This window comes from Larimichthys crocea, chromosome XXII, assembly GCF_000972845.2.
Source record: "Larimichthys crocea isolate SSNF chromosome XXII, L_crocea_2.0, whole genome shotgun sequence".
NCBI classification, from domain to species: domain Eukaryota; kingdom Metazoa; phylum Chordata; class Actinopteri; family Sciaenidae; genus Larimichthys; species Larimichthys crocea.
This window is the reverse complement of record NC_040032.1, coordinates 6,170,708-6,189,564: the sequence shown is the minus strand read 5'-3', so window position 1 is coordinate 6,189,564 and position 18,857 is coordinate 6,170,708. Positions and strand designations below refer to the sequence as shown.

General features: G+C 43.3%; 1 protein-coding gene across 1 annotated transcript; it reads right to left on the bottom strand.

Moving 5' to 3' along the window:
• Window positions 1-3,171: 3,171 nt before the first annotated feature.
• Window positions 3,172-18,084, bottom strand: ltn1 (listerin E3 ubiquitin protein ligase 1). The gene is made up of 32 exons (XM_010739744.3): window positions 17,925-18,084; window positions 17,529-17,735; window positions 16,722-16,820; window positions 15,761-15,991; window positions 15,617-15,669; window positions 15,339-15,519; window positions 14,023-14,196; window positions 13,343-13,533; window positions 13,017-13,164; window positions 12,668-12,925; window positions 12,219-12,527; window positions 11,775-11,993; window positions 11,654-11,695; window positions 11,373-11,562; window positions 11,041-11,280; window positions 10,805-10,958; window positions 10,498-10,648; window positions 10,151-10,361; window positions 9,873-10,026; window positions 8,339-8,452; window positions 8,096-8,223; window positions 7,813-7,948; window positions 7,552-7,696; window positions 7,242-7,455; window positions 6,033-6,270; window positions 5,826-5,903; window positions 5,535-5,721; window positions 5,207-5,372; window positions 4,897-5,117; window positions 4,401-4,595; window positions 4,080-4,247; window positions 3,172-3,816 (listed from the first exon to the last, which is right to left on the bottom strand). The coding sequence occupies exons 1-32, from the start codon at window positions 17,964-17,966 to the stop codon at window positions 3,754-3,756; spliced, it is 5,307 nt and encodes a 1,768-aa protein (XP_010738046.3). The 5' UTR covers window positions 17,967-18,084; the 3' UTR covers window positions 3,172-3,753.
• Between the last annotated feature and the right edge of the window lie 773 nt (window positions 18,085-18,857).

The window sequence follows — 18,857 nt, the reverse complement described above, 5'->3', positions numbered from 1 at the left end:
ATGTATAGGAGTCGATAGATTGAGGTCAATAATCATTGTTTATAACATTCATTATATGAAAACATCAAATGTTAATAAAATTGATTATTCTGCGAGCGCTGTTGAGGAAATAGAACTGTAAAGTTCCCTGCTTTGGTTTAGGACAAATGAACCCGATAAATTCCCTGGATTACATTCAACAAACTCACATATTGATTGTTTACTGTGTGTTATTTCATAGTTTGTGTGTGTGCGTGTGTTATATGATGGGGAACATGACAAAGATGCACAGAGCGAGCGAGAGAGAGAGAGATGTAGAAGACTTGTTACACACAGGCAAATAAAACGACTGTGTGGGATTCATTTCAATAGGCCTAATATCAGCATCAGCAGTGATGCTAATTGGCACACAAAACACAGACACAGACACACACACACACACACACACACTAATTCAAAGCCATTTCCAGAGCTGAGCACTTGCCTGCAGTATTGAGGAGTGGCGTGACTGGGATGGGACCAGCCTCCTGCAAATGGTTTGGAATGCTAATAGGCTCACAAATGGGTCAGGGAGAGCTAAATGAGAGCTATCTAGGCCTGGCTAATTATGAAGTCAGCGAGCCTCCACCAATCAGGTTCCAAGGCCAGCAAGGGCAGCGAGCTGACTGGTTGTAGATAAGTTGGATGCTAATTAGCTACAACAGTTTCATGAAGCGGGTCTGATCTGTACTCTGTGAAATGAAATCCTCATCACCTGAGCGATGCCAAATCTGCATAATATTGGATTTCTGATCTTTTGTTTGAATCAATTATTTAATTCTAATAGCAAAAAAAGTCATTTTTTATCATAAATGATCTGTTTTCAGCCATTTTCATAAAACTATTTATACCCTCAGTCAAGTCAAGTAACATTTAATCTGGGTATCCAACTGTCATATCTGATGGGTTCCAGCATTGTGACGGAATTTACTCATCAAATCCATTTGAGTAATTAAAGATGGCACACTATTAATCCCTGTGGGATCCCTTATTAATTCCCATTTACAAATTCTCCATCAGTTTTTTTGGACGAGCTGAATTTGTTTGGAAAGCTAGACACAAATATGTAAGGAGACAAATATGATCTCTGTGCATAATTTAACGTGCCTAGACGGCCCCTCCTTCTCTCTCAGGTTAATATATACACATCTCCTCAAATAGTAGTTTTGGTCCTCACAGTTGTGTCTTGGCCTTATGCTGCCATCTACTGGTAAGGATTGACCTACATAAGGAGAAGACAAGGGTGCACACAAGACCGTACTGTAGTTCATAACATTTGCGCTGCTGTTTAATCAAGCAGATAATGAGCAGGAAGATTTGAGGCTGTCTGTGGGTGTGTGTCAAAACTTGTGAGAGAAGGGGGATTTCACTATAAATATTTATGCCCGGCAAACAGATCAATGGCTATTAAAAAGGTCAAGGGCAGATGATGATGGATGCTGGCTGTATGTATTGATAAAATTGGAAAGCGCAATAATGAATTACAAATGCGCGCGCACATAGGTGGCAGACCAAATGATAGGGATTAATTCATTGATCATGCTTAATCTGTCATAATTAATTCCATAGGAACAACTGTGATGAGAGCACGCCTCCATTAAACAGATAAATTATTCAACATGAGGAGGAGGTGGACCCAAGATAAATGAGCGTGGGAGACTGGTGCCAGCAGTCACAGGCTGAGGCTAATTACAGTCTTTTCTTGGAATCTAGCACAGGTTATCTTACAGTAATAGTTAGATGGAAATACCATAGAACTGTAATTGGAGGCTCGGGTTAACATAACAGTTCATGGAAACACTTGGGCTTCATTACACTTGACTTTGACTAAAGCTATCTGAGATAAAGTGAAGGCGTATTATAAATATCAATATGGAATATAAATCTCTCCATGGTCCAAATATCTCTGTATACATTTCTTTTTTCTTTTTTTTTTGTTCTTGGGATCATTAAGTCTTTACACAGGTAAACTCTGCAAACTGCAGTATTCTAGCTAATGATCGTCATTACCGTATAAAATAGGCTAAAATTTGGCAAAGGGACTCATGGATCATGGGTGCAACAACACACATGGGAGCAGACGTATAAAACTTTGTAGGTTCAACACTAAAAGTCTGCGTCTGCACAAAATAAAAAGATTCATGAGCAGACTTTGTGCCAGATATTTATATATTCCTGCATATGCATTGTTCTGTAACTTGGAAAAATGTACACACTGTACTTTATTCTGATCTCAGTCTGGTAATCTATGACATCATGTAAGGCTGCCAGATCAGTCTTTAACAACATTAACCAACAAACTAGTGTGTAATAGACGGAAATACACACATGCTCATTACCCACAAATACAACTTTCCTTATTTTTGTCACCTCCAGAAGTTCTCTGATGATACAGCCATCGTTGGACGTGTATTAGCAGGAGTCATCAACTGTTGTGATTTCAACTACCTTCACATCAAGGCCACTAAGATGAAGGAGATGGTGATCAACTTCAGGAGAAAGACGCCTCAGACCACAGCAGTGAACGTCCAGGGATTGGATATCGATACCTGGGTGTTCACCTCAACAGCAAACTGGACTACACCAGACACACAGACGTCCTGTACAAGAAGGGTCAAAGTCATCTCCACTTACAGAGGAGTGTGCAGGACTGTGAAATGACACTGCGGTGACATCTGCACTCTTGTGTGCAGTGGGAGGAGGAAGCATGGAGAGAGACAAAAAAAAAGACTCGACAAACTGGTCAAGAGGTCCAGCTCTGTCCTGGACTGCCCCTCTAGACTCCATAGAAGAAGTCGAGGACAGGAGGATGTTAGCACAGCTTACAAACTCCTCTCACCTCCTACATGAGACTGTGGAGAGCTTACAAACTCCTCTCACCTCCTACATGAGACTGTGGAGGACTTAAACAGCTCCTCCAGCAACAGACTGCTACTCCCACCATGTAAGAAGGAGCTCTACCACAGGTCCTTCTTTCCAACAGCTGTCACACTCTTTAACACTGCATGACTTCATGACTTTCTTCTTTTTTCCTTGTATACATGAGCTACAGGTGAATTTCCTCAGTGTGGGATCTTTAATGAATACTTAGTTTAATGTTTTCTGTGTTCTTTATGTAGCACATGTTTTAAAGACCATATGCAACCACTGATATCCATCTAGTTCATTTTATTTACTTTGCAGCATTATATACAGCTGTGTGCAGGTACAGGAGAAGACACAGATCACCATTAGGTTTGGACATTCACCAGCATTAAGAAATGAAAAACCTAAACCATACAGAGGTTCCTTTTCCTGCTCTCCATGTGTGATCTCACCATGTCATAACGGTGTAAGGCATGTCATTAATCAGACATAATCTCTTTACACTCCTAAATATTAGGAAACATTTTGAAACCTGTCCTAAGGCGTTGTAATACTTGGATCATCTCTTCTTTCTTTTTTTTAAGTTTGTAATATGACTCATTTCAACAGGTGATTTAAATAAAGGACCTGGACAGCTTTGGCTTTCCCAAACTTTACGATTCAGCCTCTTCTACACCCATCTGTTTCAAAAGATTTAAAAATTAAGTCTGCAAAAAATATTTTTTTAAAAACTCATTAATAACAAAAAAAATGTCAGCAGGGAGCAGCTTATGCTGCATATCGTGGTCTAATGGATCAGATCTTCTGGTCTCTAAAACGGATTCGGTCCCAGTCGACTGAAGAGTTTCAACCTTGTCGCGAGGCTGTGTGTTAGAAGAAGGTCTCTCTGCACAGTGGACATGTGGACTTGTTGCTGGACGTGAACCATTTGTACTATGGAGAGATGAGAAAATATATATCAATGTAAAAGACAACAAAACAGTCTAAAAGCAAAGTGAGTTCATTTTAAACTCAAGGAAATCTTACGAACCATAACTGTACCACTTTATTATATACAGAAAACTGCAGTGCTACTGTTTTCTCTCTGTGTTACGATGATTAAGCAAAGATTTTTAATGCTCTAAGTTTATTCAGGTAAACAGTATTTTGGACGGCCCACAACTGGGTGTAATATGACAGTGACACATGAATCTCACCAAACACGCCGAGTGGAATTTCTTTTTGCAGGTGCGGCATCCCTTCTTGGGCAGGGAGTAGTTGGAGCCGTGGATAACAGAGAAGCAGATCATGCAATCCTCGATGCCCTCAAAACGCTTATCCACGTTGTTCTTCCACAGAGCCAGGCCCTCCATTATACTGCCATTCTGAACACAAACACACACACATTTACATTTTTCTGATGTGTCTCATCCTCTGTTGCTTTGCTGATCCCTCAAAAGAGAATATCCTCACGGCCCTCTGGGCCTGGTAGGGATATAATCTGGCTGCAGGTCATCTTGAGGTTATGTGCACTCTACCTGATGTGTGAGGTAGGTGCTCAGTTGCAGCATCCAGTTCCTCCACTGCTGTACGGCGACTCCCACGCGCCTCCCACTCTCTACAGTGATGGAGCCCAGAGGGTAGTTCTGCGGCAGCTGAATCACCAACTCGATGAAGATATCGTCCACAGAATAGGTAGCGATCACCTCCCGTGCTGCTGAGCGGGCCTTCACCTGGGGCAGCAACGTGAATAAATAAAAACTGTTTGCCTTTGCCGTCTGGAGTATTTCCGTCAAATAATGAGTCATCTGCTTTACAATCTATCGCCTGCCTATTGTTTCTGCAGCTTTACATTGCAAATGTGACACAGTGGCTGCCCTGCAGAATTTGTTCAACTGCAATGGTTATTACACCCATCAACCTTTGTGTAACTCCCTGTAAATTTGGAGGCACGCTGGGGTTATTGATGAAGTGCCATCACAGTAAGTAACCTAAAACTAATAAAAGATACACGCAGAGGATTTGCAGACTTACAGTCATGCTGTCAAACATCTGCGTGCTGGAGTGGACAGATGAGATCTCCTGGGATGAGAGAACAGGGCTGACGTATTTAATGGTGAACTTCTCCACTGCTGCGCTCACTCTCTTCTCCTGGCTGTTCCACCACAGCCGCACCATGGCGGGCAGGTCCTGCACCGTGCTGTAGTACACACTGCAGGCCAGATGAGGGAGCTCCCACTCAACGCTCTGGCTTTCTGCAGGGAGCACACAAGGGGAGGGCTCAGCTTGTTTTCAAGCTCAGATACTGAAGTCGTGTGTGTGTGTGTGTGTGCGTGATACTTACTGTCAACAGAAAGAGGGAGGCTCTCTGTGAAGAAGGTTTTAGTCTCCTTCGACTCTGTGCCCTGGTCCAGGTAGATCGGGCTCTCTGGCATCAGTTTGAAGAGGTGAAGGAGAAGCTTGTTAAGGGAGCAGCTTCTCTTAAGATACTGGGCGTAATGGGCACGCAGCTGGAAATAAATGAGAGCAGAGAGCAGTCAGTACTGTGACAACATTTCATATCTCTTCTCAGACATCAGAGCACACTCTCTCTGCTGAATATGTTTGCTCGCACACACTCAAACCAGAAAGCAGCAAACATATTGTTCTAAACATCTGATCGTCACACTCACATGGGAGGGTGAGGACTTGAAAAACGTGAGGAGCAGCTTCCAGGCCAGCAAGTACCCCAAAATGCACGAGTACTCCACACTGAGAGGCTGGACCACTGCAAACTCTCCGACTTGAACTCCGGCCAGGATGCTATCACACAGCTCCTCACAGGTCGACAGGATAGACATCAAAGACGCTGGAGGGGAGCTGAAGAGAAAAAATAAAGATATGAACTATACAGTGTCAAACTGTCAAAACTCACACACCAATACAGAGAATCCAGTCCCATCACATCTTAAACACTGACTTACAGACACGGCTCATCTCTGTCATCATCAGACTTGTTGTTGTCTCCTTCTCCATCACACTCAGGCAGCTGAGGCATGACCCTGCATTAACAATAAGCAGGTTTATGAGGTTTTTTAGCTTTACATTTGTGAGTGATCATTTCGCAGGATATAAGTGAATGTAATATTCTGTTAATGTAAGAAAGTTTAGTGCTCTAACAACATCCTTACTTTTCTAACAAGTGGTAGACGGTGATCTGGAGAGGCCGGGCCTTAAACAGCAGCAGAGGACAGAAAGTGTTGAGGAGCGTCTGGAGGGGCTCCGGCAGGTTTGTATTCTGGTCCACGATGAAGCGCGGTGGCAGGGAGTTCTGCTTTAGCTGCTGCACAGGCACGTAAGTCAGAGCCACGCCGACAGACTGCAACACCGCCAGAGGGAACACAGGGTCATCTGGTTCAGTGAAGGCATCTGCATTTAGACAACAAACAGACGAATGAAGGACGGGAGCAGTGAAAGGTCAACACGCCAAAACGCATGAATGTTATTCATTTAGCAATTACCGTATTACCTAATGATAGGATTTATGTAGCGGTGCAATGTAACTAAGCACATTTTGCTGAAAATACTTAAATACTTCTACTTAAATGTACCATGTTACATTCTGAGGCATTTTACAAATACAAGTTTGAATCACTTTCCATTGCTAATAGGTAAACAGGTAATGACATAACTTCCACAGCTTTCTTGGTTGCCTAGCAGCCCATGGACTCATTTCTAGAACGCAGAGTTCAACACCAAAGTCAGAGCTGAGTCCTGGATGACATCAGCAGTTCTTGTCTCCTGGTGCTGATCTGGTTGGTAAATAAGGCCGGCTTACCGTTACTATGTCAACTAGCACTGTGAGGCAGCGTGATCCATTAAAGTATAGTTTGTATGAAGACAAACATTGTTGATTTTAGCCAACAATAAATGATTATGAGCGAGCCACGAGTAATGAAAGACAGAGATCAACTAGCTAAGGTTAAAGTTAGTTGACATCACATAGGAATATTACAGATAGTAATGTTATTAGAAATATGGTTGTGATTTATTTTCCAGTGTTCATCTCATGTACAGCTCTTTTGGCAGATGCACAGGATGATGCTCGCTCGCTCACTCCTATGTAGTGCGAGCATGAGCAACAGGATGCTCACTAAATGCCCAAAGGTGTTATTATTAACAAACATTGTCTGAATGTTACGTAGAGAACCTTTAAGTAAGGCATGGTTAGAGTATTTTCAGTGTGGTATGAGTACTGAAGTGAAGGATCTGAATGTGTCTGCCAACACTGCCAAAATGAAAAGCGAGTATAACCTTTGGTGCTTGACTTTTCAGAGTGGGCTCCTTTCCTAGAAATTGTCATAACCTTCTAACACACACGCACACACACGCACACACACCTGTGATACTGATAGGCAGAGGCAGCAGCAGGTTGTAGATTCCTTCCAGGAAGAAGTCTGTCCATTCAGCAGCCAGTTCTGACGGCAGCTTCTCCAGCACTTCGGGCGAGGGTGATGTGAAGAACTGGTTGAGCTTCACGATCAATGTCGCATTCTCACACACGAAGAGCTGCACCCAGGGGTTCCACAGACTGCTCACATTCTCGCTGGCAGCCTGAGATTGTGAGAGTGTGAGAGAGCAGATGTGAGCCATGTAACAATATTCCCAAAGTCACAAAACAACACCATGCGTACGATCCCCCTGTCTCACCTCCAACCAGGCTAACATAGAGCAGAGCAAGAAGTCCCACTGGTTGCCCCCGAGAACGGTCGGATGATGAGTCACCAGCCAGGACAGAAAACGCATCATCTCCACAGTAAGGTTCAACTGTTCTGAAGTTGCTTTAGACAGATCACTGAAATACAAAGAGGTGACAGATGTAGAGGCATACAACAGTAAAGAATATCTTAAGTTGGACAGAGTTTCAGGAGATAAACATGAGAACACAGTGTGTAAATGTGAGTCTGTTACCTGCCAAAGAGGAACCAGTCCTCCTTGCTGTTCCTCCATTCCATCACAGTGGCCAGGATAGCCTGCACAATTTCCTCCTCTACTTGTGTGTTTGCTTTTAGACAGCACAGCAGCACCGCCAGACACCCGTACACATCTGGGAGACACAGCCCGAAATTAGGATTTGTTTGGTTCAATGTCCGAAATTATTCACGTATGCTTGTGTGTGTGTGTGTGTGTGTGTGTGTGTGTGTGTGTGTGTGTGTGTGTGTGTGTGTGTGTGTGTGTGTGTGTGTATTCTCACCGTCATTCTCTTGCCAGTTGACTATTCCAGCAGTAGCCAGAGCAACCAGAGTCTCTCTGTCTTCTTTGGTCATGGTGGGGCAGAGCACCTGGAGTGTGCTCAGTTTGCTTTGAGACACTGGGAACAAACTGACCAAACACAGACAATATTCAAAATGCATCACAGCAGTAGCAGTGGCTACATAACAACTCTGAATGTGGAATTTCAAGCATTTAAAATGACATGAACAAACAACGTATTAACCTGTCTGCACTGCCGTACAGCCTCCTCATTGCTGCACCGTGAGCGACTGCCAAGTCGTTGCTGTGGATGTAGTTTTCTAGAGTCAGAGACCACAGACCTCCATCCTCCACAGACCTGCAGGGCAACAATACAATACACATATTTCAATAGATACTGTTTCAAATATTTTCCTAGGAAAGGATGCATTTATTAAACAGCGTTCACACTGATTTTAAAGAGTCGAATTCAAGGGTAGCGTAGTGGGTTAAGCGGCCACCCCGTGTGTAGAGGCTTCAGTCCTCGCTGCAGCTGGCCCCGGTTCGAATCCCGCATCGGACGGCCATTTACTGCGTGTCACTCCCCCTCTCTCTGCCCCCTGCTTCCTGTCTATCTTCAGCTGTGCTATCATTAAAGGCATAAAAGGCCAAAAAAAATAGAGTCAAATTCAAGCACTTTCAAGGTACCTGCACCACACATTTCCAGCCTTGTTACAATACACTACATGAAATTAAATGCAGTTACAGAGTCCCTTTTATACTGACAGCAATCGATGTGTATTGTCACTTATTTTACATTCATTGATCATTTCATTATTTAATGCTCACTAACTAACCAGGGTAAGGGACTAAAAATATTACTCTGCCATCTCCACATTGTCACATCCTGAAAATATATAACATGTAAATAAATATGAATAAGAACACTGGTCTTCAACTCTAATAAAGTCATATCTGAACAATATATGAATTTCATCTTTCTTAATATTCTGTATCTTGCAGAGCTGTTAGACCGCCTCAGTCATACAGGTGTGCAGCACGTCAGAGATCAAACAGTTTAGTGAGCACAGAGAAAATGTTGTTTTTGAAGGACTAAAGGCTGAAAAATATGGACTGAAGCTGAAAATGTCATTAGATAAAAACATGTTGTGAATTTTGGAAATGATTACATTGATCTTTTTTTCAACACATTTTGACTTTTGAGCTTCTACTTGCTGGAGTAGTAAACTGGCTTCTGTTACATATAGGAGTCTACTGCCTTCTGCTGGGTTTCTAGGTATTAGTCAGACAGGAGATCAGAACTCAAACAGCGAGCAGAAATTGTTTAATTTCATATTTTGGAGCAAATTGCCCCAAAATATGAAAATCTTTGGATTCTACATTTTATTTAAGTTGATAATTGTTGTATAATCACAATATTAAAATGAACACATCAGGAAACAACAAAGAAATATGATGACAAGATTGTTAAATGTCAGATATTAAAAAGAGTTTTGGTTTACGTGAGTGTGGAGTGGAATTCACGCATATTCCTAACCTTGAAAACTGTTCAAATTAAGCATTTTCCAAACACCCTGATTAAATTCCTTTTAAGTTATTCTTTGTAATCAGCCGTGTTTTTATTGACTGTTAGGAAATGTCCAGCAAATGAATCATTTCTTTAGAGGAGCCTCTATAAATCGAGACGACTCTGAGGTCTGTTTATGTAGACAGTGATTACATGTGTGTGGTCTTGATTCTAAATGAATTCCTTGTTCATCAAAAATCAATCAGCTCACCTTGAGTAGAGCATCTTCAGCAGATCTATCACTGGAACCTGGCTGTGGAGTCCTGACAGCCCCAGGTCAGTCAGCAGGCTGTAGTAGGCAGATACTACAGCAGGGCTGTACTCCACCTCCTTACACCACTGCAGTGCATACAACAGTTCTGAAACTGCCAAAGGAAAGCAGACATATACAAACATATTTAACAGTGTCATAGACGTGAAAAGCACTAAATGACAGAAAAACATCCTGTGTGTGTGTGTGTGTGTGTGTGTGTGTGTGTGTGTGTGTACCTGTGTACTTGAGATTTTGCAGGTGTGATGGACACCCTGCCTCCTTTTGGTCACGAGGTTTGAATACAACATGTCGGGCCACGCTGCCCAGCAGGGCGCAGGCACAAAGGTGGGCTGGTAGCCTGGCTGACATCCTAAACTTCCAGATGTCCATGGAGGATTTTTCATAAACTCCTCGGTGACGGCTGGACAGTAAAGGGGATTTGACCCACTGCAGAGGACAGGAAAAAAATTGAACATATGAATGTCATATTATTTAACCCACGTCAAGTTCTTCGGAACCAATGCATGTCGCCGCTGTATCTGTTTTTTTTTCTTAAGTAGGGTCCATGAATTGTCGGGCTCACCTGAGGAGGTAAGGCTTGTCGGATTCTTGTCCATTCTGGCTGGCTGGGCATCAGTTGGCTAAAGAACTGGACGAGGAGGGGGGACTCTTGATTGCAGACAGAGATGATTGTCTCCACTAGGCTTTGCACAGCCAGTACTAGAACCTGTAAACTAAAACATCAAAAACACCAAGAAGAGTTAGAAGAATTAGAACCACAAGAAAGCCTCGGGACAGATTCTGAAAATATAGCTGCACCATTTTAGATACACTGAACAAATTTAGATAAATGACTTTAAAAACTGTGTCAGAAAACAATGTTCTGTTACCTTTTAATGTCCAGAGAAGCCGTGAGGAGCTGGTTTGTCACCCAAATGGCTGCACTGTGCAAGAAACCTCCTTCCTTGAACTCGTATTCAGAGTGTTGGACCAACGACCGGACCCCAGCCACACACACTTTCCTCAGCTTCTTTAAAAGTGAGTCTTTCAGGGCAGACAGCACAAAATGAGTCAATTAACCTCCATGAGAGGCATATAATGTATGTGGGACTGTGTGATTACCTACCAGATAGGTGACTGTGTGTTTGATCCTGGGCGGTGAGCTCGAAGACAGTGAGCAGGAGCTCCTCGGCAGAGAGTAGCAGGAGACAGTCCTGTACGGAGGAGAAGAACGTGGAGGCCACATCACAGATGAAGGAGATGAGCGGCTCCATGTTTCCTGCATCTGACAGACTCTTCGTCTCGGACAGAGTGGCGTGGAGCTTCTCTAAGATCTTCTCCATGTACACCTCCCCTATCAGAGGCTCTACGCAAGTACAAAAAGATCAAGAAGATGAATAGATAGTACATTTCTAGACGACAAAAATATGTGCTGGTGTGTGTGGTGATTATTTTCACCATTGTTGTGGTGCTGAGAGAGGACAAGGCTGATAAGTGTCCAACTGTGTGTGCTTGTAGAAGAGGTAGAAGCAGGAGAGCCGCGTCCTACTTTGCACAGCTCCTCGGTCAATCCCAGGAGTTGGTTGCCCAGGACTGAACCCTTGAGCCAATCACCACAGCTCTTAAGAGTCTCAGGATCTGCACATGCCTGATAACAGAGCAGCACAGATGATTACTAGTGTGTATGTGATGTATAGGTAGACACACAAGTGAGGAAACACTGAGTGAGTGGCACATACCCTCTGTATAATTTGCAGGATAATTCCCCACTGCAAGTCCATCTAGAAAGCAGAGTGAAGAGAGAGAACGTCAGCACAGAGACAACATCTACAACAAAAGAGGGATCAGGTCATGCGTTACCGTGGCGATGTGGTTCAGGATGCGGGTGGTCTCCTGCCAGCTGCAGCAGTACAGTGAACTGAAGACCATCTCCACGAGGTGCTCGGTGTCCGTTCGCCCCTTCTCGGCCAGCCACACCACCACCTGCTCCAACAGGAACTGAATTGCTGGATTTCTCATATTGAGCTCGCCCTGCTGCTCGCCGTCCTTCATTATTTTCTCATCCAATTCCACCAACGTCTAAGACAAGCACAGTTTAGGGGAACAAATCAGTTGTGTGAAGGAGCTGTAAGCTGCTTAAAAACCACAGACCACAGACAGTTCTTATGCTGGCCTTTCGCAGATTTCACAAAGACAAATTTATGGGGAGTAAAAAGCCTTGAGCTGACAGGAACTGCCTTACAAAGATAAAAACTATTGACATTTCAATGTGCTTTTTATCTCCTTTTGTCAAATAAGACTTACACTGAAGACCCTGGGTGTGTGGAAAGAGCGCAGGAGAAGGGAGAGGAAAACAAGATGTCTCTCTGACTTTTTCTCATTTACATGCACCAGGCAGAGTTGGGCCAGCTGGCACACTACATCCTCAAAATGCTGGGTCTGTGGGGATCCAAATGCCTTCTCGTTCACAAGCTCCGACACCATCTGCACGGGCTTCTCGACTCCGTCGCCCTCAACTCCAGTTTTCTCACTGTCCTCTGCCTTAAAAGAGATCCTGACAGATTTCTTCTTCTGGACATGCTTTCCTTTTACTCTCTCGGGAGAACGCATCACCTGGAGACACGTGGGAAAATGAGAATAGATTTATTCAGACATCATGTTTTCTGTTTCACTTTGGCTACTTTTTAAAAGACATGAATGTCTATGACAGTCACATTGATCTGCTGGTGTCCACATGGAGATTTCGAACTCACCTGCAGTAAGGTGGCTATCCCCTCCAAAGCCTGTGGATCTGCTTCCTCGTTGTCGACATAACGCACAAACAAAAGACCAAGCCCCTCCCAGAAGTCTGCCAGAAGACTTTGAAAGACACCCTTGCTGTCATTTGTTTCGTCTTCGCTGTGTAAACCTGCCTTCTTCTCCCAGTGAACGAGCATTTCAGTGACCAGGAGGAAAAGAGGACCGTTCTGAAGGAGGGGATTTCCAAGAGCCGTTTCCAGGAGTGGTAGTAGCTATGAAAAGACAAACAAAGAATGTAAGCGCGGTGGGGATTTAAGTAGATTTAACATGATGGGAACCGTGTGTGCGAAGGTGTGATCCCACCTGCTGTGAAATAAGCATGGTGTGCAGTTTTTTCTGATCTTCCTCTTCTTCTGTATTGCACAATATGCAGTACCTCAAGCACTCAACGACAGACGTCACTATGACTGCACTCTCTGATGGGCTCATCGCTGCACGCTCACTGGACAGACTAAGACAAACAGAGACACTTAAGGTTACAGAGTGTGATACAGGCAAATGGAAGGTAATGTCATAATCTAAATACTGCTGAGTGCAATGAACTGTTATAGTATAAGTTTGATAAATGATTATATTAATTTATCATCCAGCCCAAGTGTCCATACAAAGCACACACAAAAACAAATCACCCTTGTATGAATGAAGCAAAGAAGGTGGTGTAGAAGTCCAAGGTTGGAGCGGTGACCTCTTGGGGCAGTTTGCTGAGGAGCGGCATTAGATTAGGGTGGAGTGCTTTAGCCATGCCTTTTCCACCCTCTTTTAGCAGAGCCCACAGTTTAGGTAAGAAGCCCTTCTTGGCATTCACATGTGTCCAGCAATCCTGAAACAGGAACAGAAAAATATTAGATTAATAAGATTAGACGCAAAAATGAAACATCTAAACATTTGTGGCTCTGTTAGCCTGGCAAGCTCTTTTAAAAGTCAGTGCTGAGCCCTGTCACCAGCACTGTCAACCAGGAATCTGCTTTTGACTGGTGAAGCTAAAAATATATCACTGCCGGTTTTAATCACATTACATTTTGAGTAATTAAGATATTATGCAGTTATGTCAGATTATTAATGAAAATGTGAAATAAATGAATGATTAAAGCTTTATTGGTAACAGCAATCAAAACCATTCTTTCTAGTTCCGACTATGCCAGCAATATTTAAATATTACTAATGCAATTATTTTTATACATCTATTTATTTTGGGGTGCACATTTTGCTGTATGCCATGGCTACAAACTGGTGTAGCCACGAGGTCACAAACTCTCAAAATGGTTATCATTTGAGGTCAAGTGAGGTCATTTTTTAGAAACAAGCTTACAGGGATTGTAGCCACGACGTGAAGGACGGCCTCCCACACAGGAGGCAGCACTACGGGATCGGTGTCATCAATGCTGAGAAGAACGGTGGGGCAGAGTCGTGCTGCTTCAGCCTGGACCAGTCCTGGAGTGAACTCACACAGAGCGCACACCATCTCAAAAAACGCCCCTCGAACCTGTGAAGGAATACATAGAAGAAAATTAGGAAAATACTTTCTTCACAAAAAAAATATCATCAATATTATCATTAAGTATCGGTGTCAGACAGGTTTGTTAACAAAAACATAGATGTACAAGATGTTTGTTAACTTCTTCTTCAACTTTGTAGTTTAGATAATCTGTGCACGACCCAGAAGAAAGTTTAACCTTAACAACTACATGTAATCATCATAGTCACAGTAAGAGCACCTAGAATAAAAAAAAAAAAATGTAGCAAAAAGATAAGTTTGGAATCTGAACCTGAAACCTGATTTCTTCTTTACAGTAAGGTTGTGCAACACACATAGATATTGGGATATCGCATATTATCCCTCATAATTTATGCAAGCATGAAAAATCCACTCAAGATTTTGACATGAAAACATGAAATTCAAGTGGAACAATAAACATGTAGTACCTTATTTTACTCTACAATGTGCATAAACCAGGTGATTTATTTTGGTACATGCATATTTGTTCAGCCAGTTACGGTACAGTAGCTCTGAACATGTTTGTGTTTTTTGCAGTTTTAGGACGTTTCATGTTTTTTTCTGTTTGTGTGCAAACATGGACTTTACACTATGGAGATTAACGAGTTGCCTCTTTTCTGTTATGTAGACTACTTCATGATATATATCGGGTGACCCATTCAAATAAACCCATGGCTCTCTTTTTTGCACTTGAGAACAGCGGTTAGTGCTAGGCAGTTTTAGCATGGGGAATGTAAGATCTCTCCCCAATGAGATGGAAGAGCTGACTGTGCTAATCAGGCTACAGAGCTAGTATGGAGAGTGTAGCATCACAGAGACGTGGCTGAATGAACACACTTCAGATTCACTGCTAACAGGCTCACAGGCTTTCAACTAGTGAGAAGACAGACAGCTGAAGACAGACAGGAAAGAAGGGAGAGAGAGAGGGGACGACAGACAGCAAAGGACCACAGGCTGGTGTCTGAACTGGGTCGCTGCAGGAAGGACTCAGCCTTCCTACAAGCTGAGCCACAAGATGCCCACTTATTTATTTTGCTTATCTACCTTGTATATTGTGAGCCGCTGTAACAAGTACATTTACCAGGTGCTGGATCAAGTCCAAGCAGAGCACTTCTATTCAGAGCCAGTACCTGCGGCGTCTTGTGTTTGCTGTACTTCCAGAACTTCGCGGAGGTAACGAGCTGTGCTAGTCTTTGCTCCAGGGCCGCCCTGTCATCCTGGAGCAGGAGGGACAGCAGTCTCTTCACCCCCAACAGTGAACTAGTCAGCATGCGCACATATTTGGCTTCTCTCTCCTCCTGTGTCACACTTCTAGAGAACAGAAGGAACCAGTGACTCTCACAGGACATATTAATCGCTGTACCTTCACAGTGTGAGGAACAAAGAATCCAGAATGAGCTCAACTTACTGTGGATCACTCAGAGTATCAGCTGTTTCCTTTAACAAAATATCCTGTAGTACCTGCAATGTAAAAACAACATTTAAATGATACATTTAGGTCACTGGATTACACCATGTCTGCACTACAGCCACCACCACTACTACTACTCACATTAAGGATCTCATCCTTGCAGAAGCTGAGAGCCTCGGGCTGTTTGGCGGGTGAGAAAGCAGCCTGGAAGGCCTGACACGCAGCGGAGGCTGCCGGTGTGTAGGTGTCACACTGAGACAGAATCCAGTGGCCCATCAAGCTCTTCAGAAAGGGGGCCAGGCTGCGGCGCACCTTTAACACCAGCTGCTCAAAGGCCTGCTGGGTGGCCTCCCTGATCCGGCGATCATGGTCCTGAGAGACATAATGATAAAGACAAAATTCATACACCTCATACACTTACACACATAGAAGTCCTACCAAAGTGTTGGAGTTGGTTGGAGTGTTTTTTTTGATGAATTTAAGATGCACTACTTGAAGTGATGTTAAAAACTAATGTGACACTAAAGGGATAGTTTGAGTTTTTTGAAGTGGTGTTGTATGAGGTACGTCTGCATAATCCGTGCGTTACTTACAGTAGTCAGCGTTCTCCCGGTTTGGAGAAGCAGACAAATGTCCTGCCACAGAAATAGAGCTAAGCACTGTTGTGGACAGAATCAGCAAGAAAAGCAGATTTTGGCCACATAAAAGAGGTCAATCTAAAAAAAAACTACAGTGACCATGTTCTTACCACTTTACCTTGTTGTCAGGCAGCCCTTTCCTTTGGCAGTGCATCGTTTTAAATGCAGAACTTACATATTCCAATGCCTAAAACTTATTACAGTGTCGATCCAACAGCAAGGTACAGCAGTGCTGCTATAGTGTACACTTAAACAGCTAGAGATTTTTTTTTAATGGGACTTTTTTTATGTGGCTAAAACATTTTTTTCTGCTGACCCTGTCCACTGTCCATGCCAAAACCAATGTCTGCTTCTCCAAACTAAGGGAGCACACCGACAGCTGTTTAATAGAGTTAACACACCGATCGCTGAACCACACACAACCTCGCTTAAATGTTGGATGGATGAATGTGTGACCAGCTCACCACTGATATCTTGCAGTAAATCCTGGGCCAGTATGGCAGGACGCCTTTGACCTCTTCAGCATCCCGCTCCTGACACATAGAGCCAAAGTCCTGCACGGCCTGAGAAGAGTGCACAGTATGAACAACATGGATTCAGTATTCATAGTTTCATGTCCACTGTTATGTAGGTATTTTTATTTAAAGTGCTTGTCTGGATGCTCAAAGACACTGTACATAAAAGAACATGAAAGCAGCAAAACAACATTAACAGTACACTAAAAAGACATTCGAAATTTTAAAAAGGGTGTGTTTGTGTCAGAGATTTGACGGTGGACAAGTCAGGGTTGTGGAGTCAGGAGGTTTGCATCAGATGAACGGAGGCTGCTGGACAGATTTTGAACTGAATGCGTTGTGGAACTGGGAGCCAGTGGTTCTGGAGGACAGGGACGGTGTGGGTGAGCAGATGCCTAGCGGAGTTTTAGATGTACTGTAATTTATTCTTGGATGGTGTGTGCCGTAGAAGATACTGTTGCAATAACTGATTCTGGAGGTGATGAAGGCGTGGATGAGGGTTCCTGCAGCAGAGAAGGAGAGCGATGGGGGGAGTCGGTCAATGTTCTTGAGGTGAAAGAAGGCGGTTCTGCTGTTATTGTCAAAGATGACTCCAAGGTGTGAATGGTGAGGGATCTGGAGCCTATAATGATCAGGTCTGATCTGTCACAGTTGAGTTTGAGAAAGTTAGTCCGCATCCAGGATTTGATGTCGGTGAGGCAGCTGGAGAGAGCGGATGTACATTTGCTTGCCAAGTTAGTTAAAGCTCAAACTCACCTTCAGTCTGGTGACAACATCCCTCTTGGAGAGCTTCCTGAGCACCAGGCGGAAATCAGCATCCACCAGGTTGTCTATCTCCTCCGCGCCGTGGACGGCGGGGACGTAACTCAGCTCCGAGGTGACCGTTGTGTCAAAGCCCACAAACCCCGGGATGACGCCACCTTCTCGGGTCAGTACCTCAGCAGCTCGGCCGCTACTGGACGGCTAGTAGAGGGGAGGGAAATGTGGTGGTTATAGAAAAGCCCACACAGGCGGTAACATTAGGAAAACGCTGCAGTGACAGACACAGGCACACGTCGCGTTAGCTGATAACGTGAAGTTTACATTAGCTCGAGCCCAGGCGTGTCGTTAGCAGTCTGACTTTAACACTTCATTAAATAAACTAATACTCACCCGAACATTTCCTTTAGTTCTCTGTTTATTCTTCCCCCCCATGGAAACACATTCAGCTTTAAACTATCACTTTTCTGCGGTAACTAAGTAGTTAGTAGCTCTGGCAGTATTAACGACCTGCTGACCGTGCCTGCGCTACAGCACTCAAAACTTCCTGTCTGTACCTTTCAAAATAAAGCCAACTTGAATAAACTGTATATGTACTGTTTGCCCTAAACACCCTTTGGTCATGAAATGATGACATATCTGGGATTTGCTATCATTTCAGTATAAATACATAATAATATTACAATAGTTTTCCATACAATCGGCGTTTTTTTCTATTTCAATGAAGTAAGTCGCATGCTTTTACTTTGAATGGGATATCATAAAACAGAAGTGCGTACGCGTGTCTGCTTTTACTTGACACAGATATTTGCTTCCGTTAGGATCTCTTCTTCTTCTTGTCTATTCGGAGGAAACTAAACGCATCGTGCGCTCTCCTCGCTGCCCTCTGTAGAAATATTTTAGACACTACAGTCCTGTAAATAATAAACATGATTCTTTGTCAGAGAAAAGTTCATTTTCTATTGCTGCCTGTTAGATTTCTTGGCTATGAGAAAAGATGGTGGTGATGGTCTGAAGGTGGTGCTTTAAACTAAAAAACAACAACTTTAAAATTAAAAAACAAAGCAAATTTCATGGAAATTAGGCCACTAATTCTGGATACCATGTGTATAATGTGTATAATGTTGACATTTGACTGCTACATATTAGTGCAGTGAATCATGGCGTGTGTATTTACAGCCAAGCTCAAGCCATTTCAAGAAACCTAATTATCGACCAAAGTACTGACCAGGACTTACATGTAAGTATTTTATGAACGCGTGGTTAGGTTTCCAAAATCACAAGGAATCATAGACCTTGATGTAGGTTGACTTCTTGTCCTGACGT

Bases quoted from the DNA above. Each gene is read 5' to 3' on its own strand.
- ltn1 (XM_010739744.3), bottom strand. From the start codon at position 17,966: ATGGGGGGGAAGAATAAACAGAGAACTAAAGGAAATGTTCGG. The intron at 6,271-7,241 runs GTGTGTGTGCGT...GTCTAAATGCAG, and splicing joins TCTGCCTATCAGTATCACAG to ATGCCTTCACTGAACCAGAT. The intron at 5,722-5,825 runs GTAAGTCAGTGT...TTTTCTCTTCAG, and splicing joins GACAGAGATGAGCCGTGTCT to CTCCCCTCCAGCGTCTTTGA.